At 29.7% G+C, this 13,457-nt stretch overlaps 2 protein-coding genes and 1 long non-coding RNA gene across 4 annotated transcripts; 2 read left to right on the top strand and 1 right to left on the bottom strand.

Moving 5' to 3' along the window:
• The first annotated feature begins 100 nt into the window (after positions 1-100).
• Positions 101-2,633, top strand: LOC133667494 (uncharacterized). Of its 2 annotated transcripts, XR_009833152.1 has the most exons (3): positions 101-696; positions 1,657-1,881; positions 2,040-2,633. It is a non-coding gene; the product is annotated as an uncharacterized LOC133667494 (long non-coding RNA). The 2 variants fall into 2 exon arrangements; XR_009833151.1 differs by lacking the exon at positions 101-696 and having other exon boundaries at positions 1,418-1,881.
• A 4,860-nt stretch (positions 2,634-7,493) lies between these two features.
• LOC107999781 (pro-resilin-like) lies at positions 7,494-10,959 on the top strand. The gene is made up of 4 exons (XM_017059807.3): positions 7,494-7,693; positions 8,112-8,981; positions 9,162-9,477; positions 9,855-10,959. Exons 1-4 carry the CDS (start codon positions 7,685-7,687, stop codon positions 9,986-9,988), a joined length of 1,329 nt encoding a protein of 442 aa, XP_016915296.1. The 5' UTR covers positions 7,494-7,684; the 3' UTR covers positions 9,989-10,959.
• Positions 10,960-11,635: 676 nt separating this feature from the next.
• On the bottom strand, positions 11,636-13,067 carry LOC107999772 (luc7-like protein 3). The gene is made up of 4 exons (XM_017059792.3): positions 12,809-13,067; positions 12,256-12,578; positions 11,941-12,140; positions 11,636-11,854 (listed from the first exon to the last, which is right to left on the bottom strand). The coding sequence occupies exons 1-4, from the start codon at positions 12,880-12,882 to the stop codon at positions 11,753-11,755; spliced, it is 699 nt and encodes a 232-aa protein (XP_016915281.1). The 5' UTR covers positions 12,883-13,067; the 3' UTR covers positions 11,636-11,752.
• Between the last annotated feature and the right edge of the window lie 390 nt (positions 13,068-13,457).

Below are 13,457 nucleotides of genomic sequence, written 5' to 3'. Positions count from 1 at the left end.
AAAAAAGCGGTATATTTGAAATATATTTTTATTTTTTATAAATATTTTATTATATTTATTAAAAATTATATAATTAAGTTCAGTCAATTTACGCATAAGTTCAATTATCGTTGAATCAATGAATTTTATTTGACTTATTCGTGTCAGTTTCGAAGCAATCCATGGCTGAATAACAGCTACCGTCCAGATTTACTCTCTCTTGTCACGGATATTCAGTCTTTAACTATTCCACCATCGTCTATACGGCAATGTTGTTAACATGTATTGTATATTTGTGCAATATATTTTCAGATTGGAATACATCCTAGAGTTACACACGTTATCTTATTTGTGGATGAAAAATAAAATTGCGCAGCCCTTTCGCTCAGATGTTAGTGCATCTAGATATGCAATGCTACCGTTTCTTTCACCATCATTCTCTATATCTTTCATATAGTTTCATAGTTTGATAGTGACAAGAAGTGGACGATCAAGATACACTGCAATTGAAGTATAAAAAAATTGACATTAAATTAGCAAATGCATCAATGAATTGATAATCTTGAACGCGGAAATTCTTTGAAATCTGTATAACCTGTATATCACGTCATAAGAATATAAATGTTTATACATATAATGGAAAGTTCAGATATTAGAATCATACATATAATATAAAAATTAATATAAAAATATAAAAATTTTAAGAAGAAAATAAAAGTAATTTTGTAAAAAAGTTTTTATTTTTGGAAATATTAGGAATATTTTGTATCATCTTCTTTTAAATTATGTTTTCTTGATCAAAAATTGCAAAATTTAAATAAAAATTTTTAATTTCAAAAATTTACAAAAAAATTTTATATTGTTATCTTTTTTCTAATCGTATCTCATAAAACAAAATTATAATATTTAATATATATAACATATATAATATATATATGAATCTTTGCTATTACAATTATAAACAGATATTTTATATATAAATTCTTTTCAGGATATATTTTTCTAATACAAAATCTAAATTTTCGTTTCATTTTATAATTTTATTTTACAATTATTATTATACAAGAGATGTTATACTATAATTAGAAAAGAAATGAGATATAATATGTAAATAATAAATAATATATAATAATCTGTTTTATATATTCTTTAAACATTCCATATAAAACTGTATAATATAAAATACACATACACACACACGCACACACATAAAATATAAAAATATATATGTTCGGTATAAAATTTGAAAATATGATATAGAAAAATATAAAAAATATAAAAAATATAAAAAATATAGAAAATATGATATAAAAAAATATATAAATATTTTTATATATTTATATATAAATTTTTTGAATATGTATACGATATATAAAAAAAAAATATGTAAAATAAATAATACATAAAATTATATGAATGTTTATAACTTAAAAAAATAATATATTTATATTGAAATATTTATTTATTTATATATAGCATATTTGATATATTTACAATATATTTCTCAAGTACATTTACTTTTCCTGAGAATATTTTTTCTTCATTATTTTTTCTTACGGTATTCCGAATTATATAATAAAATCTTTAAATATTCATTTTAATCAATCAAGTAATCAATCAAGTAATCAATATTCATTTTTTCGATTTCTTCCTTTAATTCTATTCCTTTAATTCTAGATTTCTTATTGTTGTAATATGTTATATGTTACATTCTTTACATCTAAAAGCAGGGGGCTGGCCTATCTAATAAATAATAAACGAAGCTGAATGGAAATGAAAAAATATACAAATGGCAAAATATTATTATTATACTCGTTTGATAGAATTATATATAGTTTATATAAATATTTTTATATACATTGATATAAAGAAGAATATTGGATCGAAAAAATATATCTCATAGTATGTATATGTATAACGCAAATTATTACACATTATATATTATAATGTTTATATAAAAATTATAAAAATATATTATAAAAATTAATATTATCAAAATTTTTCATTTATCAAAATGAAATACGAATAATGAAATAATTTTATCTATATCCTTCATCTAGCGATAAATATATGTAAACTTATAAACAAGACAAAAATCGATACGGACGATATTGAAAACGGCGAAAAAGAAAATCAAAAACGAAGTAGCGAGAAAAGCAAAAATCATGACAAAGATAATAATGAGAAAAATGATGATAAAGATGAATATAAGTTACGAGAAAAAGAAATTTAATAGATAAAAGAATGAATAATTGTATAATTTATGGGGAAAAAATTAATAATAAGATAAAATTTATGAAGGAATTTCTTTTAAATGAGAAAAAATTGAAAAAAACCAATGAAAAGAACTATAATACAAAAAGAAAATTTTGCAACGAGAAACAATAATCTCGAAAATAAAAAAAAAAATATACGATATAAAAATAATATACGAGAATAATTTAAAATTTCCAGGATTTTTTAATAGATTTTTAATCACGATTTTAACGATGTAATTTTTTCAGAAAAATAAAATATGATAAAATTTAGAAATTATTTTCATTTAAATAATTTTTTTAAAATCTTGGATAATTTAAATATTTTTTATATTTATGTTATTTAAATAAAATTCAAGACGCAATGTAAAATTAAAATATCATTAATGTAAATTGTTATGTTATGTGTCAGCGTGTCAATTTTTTTTCAATGCATCAAACTTTTTTAATTTAGAATTTAATTAGAATTTAATAATATAATTCATCGAATCTAACCATATGTTTTTCTCTTAACAGTCTGTTAAATATAATGTCATATTCTTTCTATAATGTTATAGTCTTTCTATAATGTTAATGTCAAAAAGTGCATGTAAAAAGTTTTTTTAAGAAATCTTTCTCCTATATATAAATCACGTTGAAAGAAAGTATGTAATTACTAATTTTTCAATTGTAAAATTATTTTGAGAATGAAAATAGTGAGAAAATAATGAGGAATAATAAGAAGAAAAGAGAATCGACGAGATTCTTAAGGACAGCGGCGCGTTAATCGGTAATAAGCGATCCCGATCGCGTTATATATGAAAAGTATGAGCGCATTGCATCGTTAACAGCGCGAGTGTTGCAATTCAGCGAGACAGTTGTAGATCGATGTAGGGACAGTAAATTAGATCAGGCAAAAGAACATTACCTAACTGTAGCACGAGCGCTCATCTTCGGACACAACACACAGGCTTCCACAACACTTTCACAGATCAAATAGAGAAGTGGTGAAACTTCTCGATTATATACCGGTACATCGAATCGTCGGTATATGTATATCGCATTTGCTCACTCAGAGAAAGCACGCTCTGATTCATCGGAATAAATGGCCACAGTTTAGAACGGATCGCATCCCATTATAACGTGCCGTCTATCCACCGATAAACTATCACTTTCGTTTCGATCGATCGTGATAGCGTGATAACGTATTTTGAATTGCTAAATTTGTAAACGTGCGATCCGTCCTTTTTTTACACTATTAAACCGCACCACGGATATGTTTCTCTATTTGTTGCATAACCGATCATTCAAATTGCATAAATAACAGGAACAGGAATTATTGAATTATTCGCGAACGACGAAATGTATCAGTGGATATACATATCTTATGGATAGAAATGGATAGAATATCTTAGCTTTTTCCATCTCTGAGTTTTAAATAAATTATCGGAGGAGAACATTTTTAGAACATTTTGTTAACGAGATTACAATAATTTTTGACCAAATGAAATTAATTTTGCGAAATCGTAAGAGAGAAAGATATCGACAAGATAATTACATATTCAGAATTCTCCTCAATTGTAATATATCATATTTTTCGTATATCAAATTTTTTTCTCATTCGCATATAAATATGCTATATTCGATCCTTGATCCTTTACTTCTTCCTTCTCTGTTATCTCTCATTCTCATCTTAATTTTTCTCAATTGGCAATTAATCATCGTTATTTTTTATTCCGATATGATAATATCTTGCATTCATGTATGATATGTAACATACATGAATGCAATTGTCATGTATGATGTTAGGGTACGTAAAAAATAGATAGAGATATAAATTATGAGTGAAAATTTTGAGACAAGATAAAAAACACCGATGAAATAAGATTCTCGAAGGTAAAAGCAAAGAAAAAAATTAGCTAAGATATGATTTAATAATCACGACGGGATATAACTCGTTAACGTTACATCGTAAGTAAGAAGAAAGAAGAATCGGGCGGCATACGTAGCATAGCGAGCAATTGCTTTGCGTAACGCTTATCTCCGAAACTAATTTGCCATCTTTCTTCGTTGATGCGCTACCACTGTCCACTGGATAATGATCGAAAAAATTATTAAGCGAGTTTCTCGAGTTTATTAATTTAACCATTCGTCACTTCCTTTATCTTTGTTCGCGTTTATTTATTTATTTATTTTTTTTACCTCGAAATAAGGCACGGTAAGTAACATGATAAATGGAACGCGTTCATAATGCGTTTTTAGAAATCGTATAATCGTATAATCGTATCGATCCCATTCGATCACGAGAAGATAATATCTTTCTGATCGTTTGATCGAATTCCGTGAGTAAATTTCGAACGATACGATCTATCAACGCCAACGTGGTATCCGTTTTATCAAGTGTAAAAACAGTTGGCTTCCTCCCCCTCCTCCTCCGATCATTTATTAAATCTGAACAGTAGGTTGGCACCGTCGTCAGTTGCGCGATGCGATTTATGCACGAACAGAGAGGATTCCTCCGAGTGACGGCCGAAACCGTGGCCGATGTAGCTATAATAAAACGGACACGGCCGTGATACAATCGAAACTGTTTTAAACCGATTAAGACGAATTTCAGGATTCGCCAACACCATAAATCCTCGATTGTAAAAATCTTAGATACCCGACGCGCTATCTTACTCGTGTACGATGAGGTGCTGATACAATAAACCCGTGACGCAATCTTGCATAATGTATCCCTATCTTAACCAACATCCCACGTTGCCACCACCTGTATTCAGCACGAGTTCACCGATTGCACAAACTTTCTGCATCCAGGATATGAGCGTGTGTACACATTGGACAGTACACATTGAATTCGTATACCGCGTCCCCTGCTAATTTCAATTCCATATAATTTTATTTTCCCAAATAATTAAACCGATCAAGCTTTAATTTAATTTTTTCAATCATACTTCTATCATAAATACCTATCATCTAACCGAGATTAGAAATCTTCCACATATAATCGAAAGTCTCAAGGGATTATTTCCGATGATTTATTTACAAAATTTTTATACATTCAGATTTTTTCATACATTCTTCTTCTATAGATGAATACATAATATAAAAATCTGTCCCTTTTTTATTTATATTTTTTTATAATAACGATTCTTGTAATATAATTTCTTTAAATACGAAATTGAATTAAAATAAGATAATTTTATATCTTCGATTAAAATTTACATTTTGGATGATTAAATTGATTCGAATATATCGAATATGTGGAGCGCTAAAAACTGATTCGTACAATTTGATCGATATCGATAATATCATCTTGAATCGTTTCATTTGTGTGCCTATAAGTGTATGGTAAAAGATATGATTAAGATGCATGAATTCGATCGTTCGATCAGAATTCGCGTATGTGAATCTTAAGCAGCGGTGTTCTTAACCCCTTCGTGTTTCAATGACGTGCACTTTGTAAAAACGCATGGGAAAGTCTCGGTGACTGAAAGCACGACGCGTCGCGTCGCTTCGTTGCCTTAACCGCATGGGACATAATAGGTTTAATTGCCATCTCTCCTTTTCAAGTTTTCCCTACGCGATGAATTACGCGAATCTAACTTTTTATACAATCATTCGTTATATCGTTTCGTGCACATAGATGGTTCTTCTTTCTTTTTTTCCTCGTTTCTTCTTCTCGTTTTGATCGTAAAAAAAATGATCTAAAGATCTTGTCAAACCCATTTGTGAAAACGAAGAAACAAACTTGAAGATGATATGTAATGTAATCGTGTATAAATTTTACACGACTGAATCCAACATGCGAATAAAATCTATTACTCGTTTATTGAATGCTCTCAACATTTTTTCAGAACTACGATTCGAAGCGAAAAATTTAATGAAAACGGTTTTAAACGATATAAAATTGATTTTTTCCTTTATCGGTTGTATTATATTTGTCACGATTAATTTTATCTTGACAATCTAAATGTTTGATCGAGCAGTAAGAGTAATAGCTCATCAGTGTAAAAAAAAAAAAAAAAAAAACAAAAATGATGCAAAACGTAAAGCGAACGTTAATGGACCAACCTGTTATGGCAATCCGTTATTGCGAAATCGAAAGTAGGTGGAAAGTGTATTATTACGAGATATAAAAATTGGTCTGTATCAAATCCATCGGAGGTTACTTATCTATCGATTGCGAAATTAGATTGATGATCGCGAAGAAAGCGACGTATTCGAATATCCGAAGGAGAAATTGACAAAATTGTTCCCGAAATTCTCAAGTCCCGATGTTCAAGTTTCGTCATCGATTAAATTCCCATTTTATTCTCGAGACAAAAAGATAAATCAAAAAAACCGCTTTTTACGAATCATGAATCACGAGAGAGCATCTCGGATTCGTACTGTTTATAATTACATCAATTATATTTACGATTAAGTTCGATTTCGTTTTTTCAATTTTTTCGAATACTTATCGCGATATATTGTTCGCTATTATATACGAATAATATCATCATACATATAACGAGTATATATTAAGAAGATATTTCGTTCATATTGCATAATCGAAACGCAATTTATACGCGAGGATGCGTTTGTATCCCAACTTCGATACCTCAACTTCGTGCTTGGACGTTTCGAAAAAAAGATTTGAATTTACCGGATAATTAATCAACGAGCAAAACCGTCCGATCAATCATCGTTCTTTACCACGCGTTAAACAACGCGTTCTGCCTCTTAATTAGATAGTTACCTTCGTAATTAGTACACTCGCTCGCTTAACCATTGCTTAATGTCTCATTCGCCGAGTTGTTGTTCGATGGAAGAATCGGCAAAGCATCGAATAATTTCGTGAAAGTTTCCAATTCGAATATAGTAGAGGAGAGGTATTAATCAAGCCGGTTAACGAAGACGAGCGATCCGAATTGGCATCCTTAGAAGGTTTGTATCCTTGCCAAGTCCTGCATCCTTGTTCGTTCCCGCTCTCGCGATCCGACACGAGAGAGGATCGAGCATGAGAGGAGCGATGATGCTCCGAGTTAATGATGCGCCGCATTGCGTTACGATATAGGATTCGTAACCCGTGAAATATGGAACGAATCCATGGCTCTAGGTGGCTGCTACGGTCCCACTCTTCTTCTTCGCTCACCATCACTACCGTCACCGACTGATTCAACACCACCGTGTGACACAGTTACATCGGCTTGCTGTAAATCCTATACCTACGGCTTGTACCAAACCGTGATCTAGAAACACGGATGAATCCTGGGATATATAAAGCGGATTAGAACCAAACTTTGTCATTCCCTCGACACCATCCAACGGCGGAAGGTGTGCATAGCCAGAAAAGATAGAATCCGAAAGGCTTGCGGTGGTGAAGCATCTCGCGTGATCCAGAGACTCACCTTCTCAAGGATAAACGAGGGAAAAAGTCGGTGATCAAGATTTATTGTTGTACGGAAAGACACACCGATTCATTCGCCATGTATAAGGTGAGAAAACTTGCATCCAGAGAGATAGGAGGAAAATTATATCTGTTGCAACTGATATAAGCATCGAGGAGAGTAGAACGAAGCGCGGATTGTTTCGTACATCGCGGAATGCTATTCTGCGTCGTCAATTGCTCAACGCGAATTATTCTTTTGGTTCTAAATTCGACATTATCCGAAAATACTAAAGAAATTTTATCCATCATATCGTAGATCGTGACGATCTAAGAGAATATCGATTAAACGATATTCCGTTTCAAAATGGCAGGACAATCGTTTTCTGATATAAAAATTCCATTTAATCTCTTTCGAGTTTCAAAATTCTTTCTTGATTCCAATTTTTTTTTTTCTATCCATCTAATCGTATGAGATAATCAATTTTCGATCGAACCATCTGTTCAAATTTCGTTCGTGTTTGCAGATTGGATTAGCGGTATTCGTTTTAGCCCTCACTTTGGTACGTTCCGAACCACCGGTCAACTCGTATCTGCCACCTAGCGGAGGTGGTCCCGGGAATGGTAATGGCGGAGGAGGCGGAGGACCGTCCAACGTATACGGACCACCTGGTTTCGACGGGCAGAATGGGATTGGAGGAAGCGATAACGGTCGAAATGGTCTATCCAACAGTTACGGAGTACCTACTGGTGGAAATGGTTACAACGGCGATAGTTCTGGTAATGGAAGACCTGGCACAAACGGCGGAAGAAATGGGAATGGTAGAGGAAATGGTTTCGGTGGTGGTCAACCTTCCAATTCTTATGGGCCTCCATCGAATGGACATGGTGGAAATGGAGCAGGAAGACCATCTAGCAGTTATGGAGCACCTGGTGGAGGAAATGGATTCACCAGTGGAAGCAATGGGAAAAATGGATTCGGTAACGGTCCATCGAACAGTTACGGTCCTCCGGAAAATGGAAATGGTTTTAATGGTGGAAATGGAGGTCCGTCCGGCCTCTATGGGCCACCAGGAAGAAACGGTGGAAACGGTGGAAATGGTGGAAATGGACGACCATCGGGAAGCTATGGTACCCCTGAAAGAAACGGAGGAAGACTTGGGGGACTTTATGGGGCACCGAGCAGAAATGGAAATAATGGTGGTAATGGTGGATATCCTTCTGGAGGATTAAACGGTGGCAATGGTGGATATCCTTCGGGAGGACCAGGAAATGGTGGTGCTAATGGTGGTTATCCTTCTGGAGGCTCAAACGGAGACAATGGTGGTTATCCATCCGGTGCTCCAAATGGTAATGGTGATGGTAATGGAGCAGGTTATGGACAAGATGAAAATAACGTAAGTTCCTATTCTCAATAATTATATATGATATAAATCATTATATCATATAAATTATTTTCAATGTTATCTTCGATTTTTAACGAAAGTTATAATATAAGTGGAAATAACGATTCTCTTTGTCTCTTATCATTCTTATATGTTTTATTCTTATTTTTATATTTTTTAATATCAATTTAGGAACCTGCGAAATACGAATTCTCTTATGAAGTGAAAGACGAGCAATCTGGAGCTGATTATGGCCATACGGAAAGCAGAGATGGAGATCGTGCACAGGGGGAGTTCAATGTTCTGCTTCCCGATGGTAGGAAACAAATCGTTGAATATGAAGCTGATCAAGATGGATTTAAACCTCAAATTAGATACGAAGGTGAAGCAAATTCTCAAGGATATGGATCTGGAGGTAATGGTGGAGATAATGGATATCCAACTGGTGGACCAGGAGGTAATGGTTATTCATCGGGAAGGCCAAACGGTGGATCTGACTTTAGTGATGGTATGTAACCAGATGTGATATCTATTTTAATTAATCATCAATTAAGATATTCGTTGTTGAAAATTCGTTTATTTAATCATATTACCCGATTCTCGTTCATCCGAACAAACAATTTAAACTGTATCTGTGAAAATTCTGACCATCAACATTAGTTAGTTTATATATAAATCCAATATCCTTTTCCAATATCCTGTTATTTTATTTTTTTATTGAAAAAAAATAAATATCAATATATATGTATATATATATATATATATATACACACGCATACGTATATACACGTATGTATCTTTTATTCTCTATTTTTATTCTCTATTAGCATCGGTATTAATATTTATATAAATATAATAATATAATTTATTAAAATCATTTCACAGGAGGATATCCATCCACAAGACCAAATGGCGAGAATGGTGGATACAGAAACGGAAACAATGGTGGCAATGGTAATGGAGGATATCCATCTGGAAATGGTGGCGATGCCGCAGCTAATGGAGGATACCAATATTAAATATTTATCTAGGTGTAACAACATATATTGCGCGTATTACAAAAAGGGAATACATGGGGCAACGTTTATTATAACGCACAGAATAGTTTCTGTCTGGAACGGTGGAAACACAGTTGTATTGGGAACGATAATAATTTTAGGCGAATCGAATTTTTATATCGATGTCTAATGTATTTGATCGTTTTAGGATATTTTCAATTGAACGACGATAGAAATAAAAAAAATCATTCGTTTAATATTGAAAACGAATATTTTAATGCTTCGTTTGTTTCAGACGCAGTATCTTTCCTAGTATAAAATTATTCGTACGATATACATAAAGACCTCGAAGTTAATGCTCTTACAATTAAAAATAAACGATATTGTTTAGATATTATTTGCGTACAATTTCGCGATATATATATTTATAACGGAATATATATAAATAATGGTAATAATACTAACAAAATCGTTTATTCGATTTAGCAAATATAAATTTTTTTCTTTTTTTTTTTTCTTTTGATATATACGATAAAACTCATACAGTAAATTAATTTATTAGCATTATGTTAACATTTGCAATTTAATTATAATATTTTTGTTCTTTGAAAGAATATTCGAAATAAGCATTTGTCCTTGAATATTCCATGATTTATCTATAACTTTATAACCGTTACCAGATATATGCTAATCTTTAATGTTTGTTAAGATATATTTTATATTTATTATTATTTATCATACTATATGTATATTTAGCAATGTTTAAAATGTAGCTGTAGTAAGAAATATCCGCATAAATAAAAATTGCGGTAGGCCATAATGTGTTCAGTCTTTTACTTACACCTTTCATGCTATTGTAAACGTAAAATTTATAAGTATACGATTAATTTTAAATGTCTAAATGCTTATAAAATTATTCATATATGCGAATGAATAATGATAATAATTTTATATTAATCGCTTATTTGTAATATAATTATCATATTGATAAAGATTCTATTTTATTTTCTTTCAAAAATATGTGAAAATACACGTATAATAAATCAAATGCTTTCGATCCATATTATTTTTATTACATCACTACTCATGTATTATTTTCTATTAATATTATATATATATATATATATATATATATATATATATATATATATATATAAATAATAGTAATAATCTAATTATATATATTATTATTATTTTTATATATCATAATATATTTTATATATATTTTTATTTTAGATAATAATAAAGAAAATTGGATATTGAAATATCATCTCTTGAATGCATAAATTTTGCACAAAATCGGTATAAACAAAGAGCAAATAATAGACAGATATAGAATAAAAAATTGAAATCAACGCAATTTCAAAAATACCGCAAATGAAACACATACGATATGATAAGAAATAAATATCAATGCCATTTTTTGATTGCATTTAACAAATATAAGGTAAAATAAGGTAAAATAAGGTAAAATAAGGTAAAATAAGGTAAAATAAGAATAAAATAAGACCAAGAGATCTATTTTTAAATATTCAAGTTTGCTATTTAAATTAAAGGAAGAGATAGTTTTAAAAAAGTATTTCTAAAGAAAATAATATTTTAAGAATATTTAGATTCATAAAATATTATAAAATAACTATAAAATAAGAGTTGTAAAATATAATATAATTATAAAATATTTATCTTATTTATTTTTTTTTAATTTAACTTATATGATTAAATATATTTTTTTTAACAACATTTATTTATAGTAATCAATTTTAACGAAATTAAATTATCCATCTATTAAGTCACATTTGAATGTGTTAAATCAGCTATAGCTTTTTGTCTAAGAGTATATAATTTTTTTACCCATTTATCAAATCTTGCTTCTTGATCAATCATTATCTGAAACAAAAAGCATTTGAAAATAAAATATATAATATTCATTTATATTATCTATTATATATAAAAAATAAAAAAATGAATGTTACCGATGAATGAAAAATACTCTCTGTTCCATTAGGAATTTCAGCCACTGTTGGAACTTGTATAGTATCTGCATTAATATCTATAACAATGTTTTTAAACTTTTTTTCCTTTGTATTAGATGAAAATTGTTTGGGTGTAAAACCTTCGGAATTAATTTCCTCTAATACACCTTCTTTAAAACGAGGTTCAATCGGGAAATCATCTATAGAAGATAATTCAACATTAGATTAATATAATTAATTATAAAATTATATTAATGTGATATTATAAATTACATAAATAAAGATAATGTAATATAATATAATGATGATTTTCACCTTTTATTAAAACATTTTTAGTTTTTTCAGATACAATAGTTTTCACATTAGATTGTGAACTACTTGAACGACTTCCAGACTTTTCTCTTGAAATAGATCTAGCTTTTCTTTTTGAACAATCTGAAGATCTAGACCTAGAATGATATCTATGTCTCTCTCTTCCTTTTGAATTACTGTTTCTAGAACTTTTATAATTCTTTTGATTGTGATCTCTGTCTCTGCCTCTGCTTCTTGAATGTGAGCGATGTCTACGTTTTGTTTTTGAATGTTTGGATGATCTTTTTCTATGAGGAGATGAATCGCTAGAATCTGAACTAGATGATCTGAAAAATTTGATATCATAAATATATTTCTTGTAACTAAGTTTTTCATATCAATATGATATTAAATATATTAATGGAAATTATAATATATTTTTACATTTAAACTTACATCAATGAAGTGAAATACGGGAAAAAAAAAATAAATAAGAATAATATGATAAATAAAATAAAGCGTGTATATTATATTATATATTATTATTATTAAATTTCAAAAGGATTAAATTGTTTACCTAGATCTTCTACTACGTCTTCGTCGATATCTGCTATTATGATCTGAATCTGATTCACTAGAATATCTTGCCATAACTGTCACCTGGTTTTTTGTTTACTTTGCATCTGAATCTAGGTTAAGCTCAATCAGTATTAATATCAATGCAATGAAATATTTGAATATGCAATAAAGAAATAGATAAAAAAGCAAATAATACTATAGCGCTATCTGTCTGTATGAATTTGAAGATACATATAAATATATAAATGAATTTAAAGATACATATAAATACATAAATTGAAAATAAAATAAATTCGAATTTGACGCGACAGATGCTTTTATTGTCCAATAGGATTGTGCAAAAGATCAACATGGCATCTTGTAACCCATAAAATAGCTTAAAAACGTGACATACATACAATTTTTAAACTAATGAATTCCGATAGTTAAGATTGATATTTTTTGATTCTACTAATCAAAAATTATAAAAAGAATTCAAAATTTTAAACATCCTAGAGTGAAGTTTAATTAAAGTATTATTCGAAATATATGTACATCTTTGACTTCTGATGCTCTCTTGATAATTTCAATAATTTGTCGATTGTTTTATACATAAGTTGCATTTCTTCAGATATAAAAATTTAAATATTGGTATTGCTTTTAAAAAG

The sequence above is a fragment of the Apis cerana genome, linkage group LG16 (assembly GCF_029169275.1).
Source record: "Apis cerana isolate GH-2021 linkage group LG16, AcerK_1.0, whole genome shotgun sequence".
In the NCBI taxonomy this organism is placed as follows: domain Eukaryota; kingdom Metazoa; phylum Arthropoda; class Insecta; order Hymenoptera; family Apidae; genus Apis; species Apis cerana.
The sequence above is the reverse complement of the archived record's forward strand: the minus strand, read 5'-3'. Positions and strand labels throughout refer to the sequence as shown.

Excerpts from the sequence above, each read along its gene's own strand:
- LOC107999772 (XM_017059792.3), bottom strand. The coding sequence starts at position 12,882 with ATGGCAAGATATTCTAGTGAATCAGATTCAGATCATAATAGCAGATAT. Across the intron at positions 12,579-12,808 it reads AGACGTAGTAGAAGATCTAG|ATCATCTAGTTCAGATTCTA; the intron begins GTAAACAATTTA and ends CAAATTTTTCAG. Across the intron at positions 11,855-11,940 it reads AGAGTATTTTTCATTCATCG|ATAATGATTGATCAAGAAGC; the intron begins GTAACATTCATT and ends TTTTTGTTTCAG.
- LOC107999781 (XM_017059807.3), top strand. Across the intron at positions 8,982-9,161 it reads ATGGACAAGATGAAAATAAC|GAACCTGCGAAATACGAATT; the intron begins GTAAGTTCCTAT and ends ATATCAATTTAG. Across the intron at positions 9,478-9,854 it reads TGGATCTGACTTTAGTGATG|GAGGATATCCATCCACAAGA; the intron begins GTATGTAACCAG and ends ATCATTTCACAG.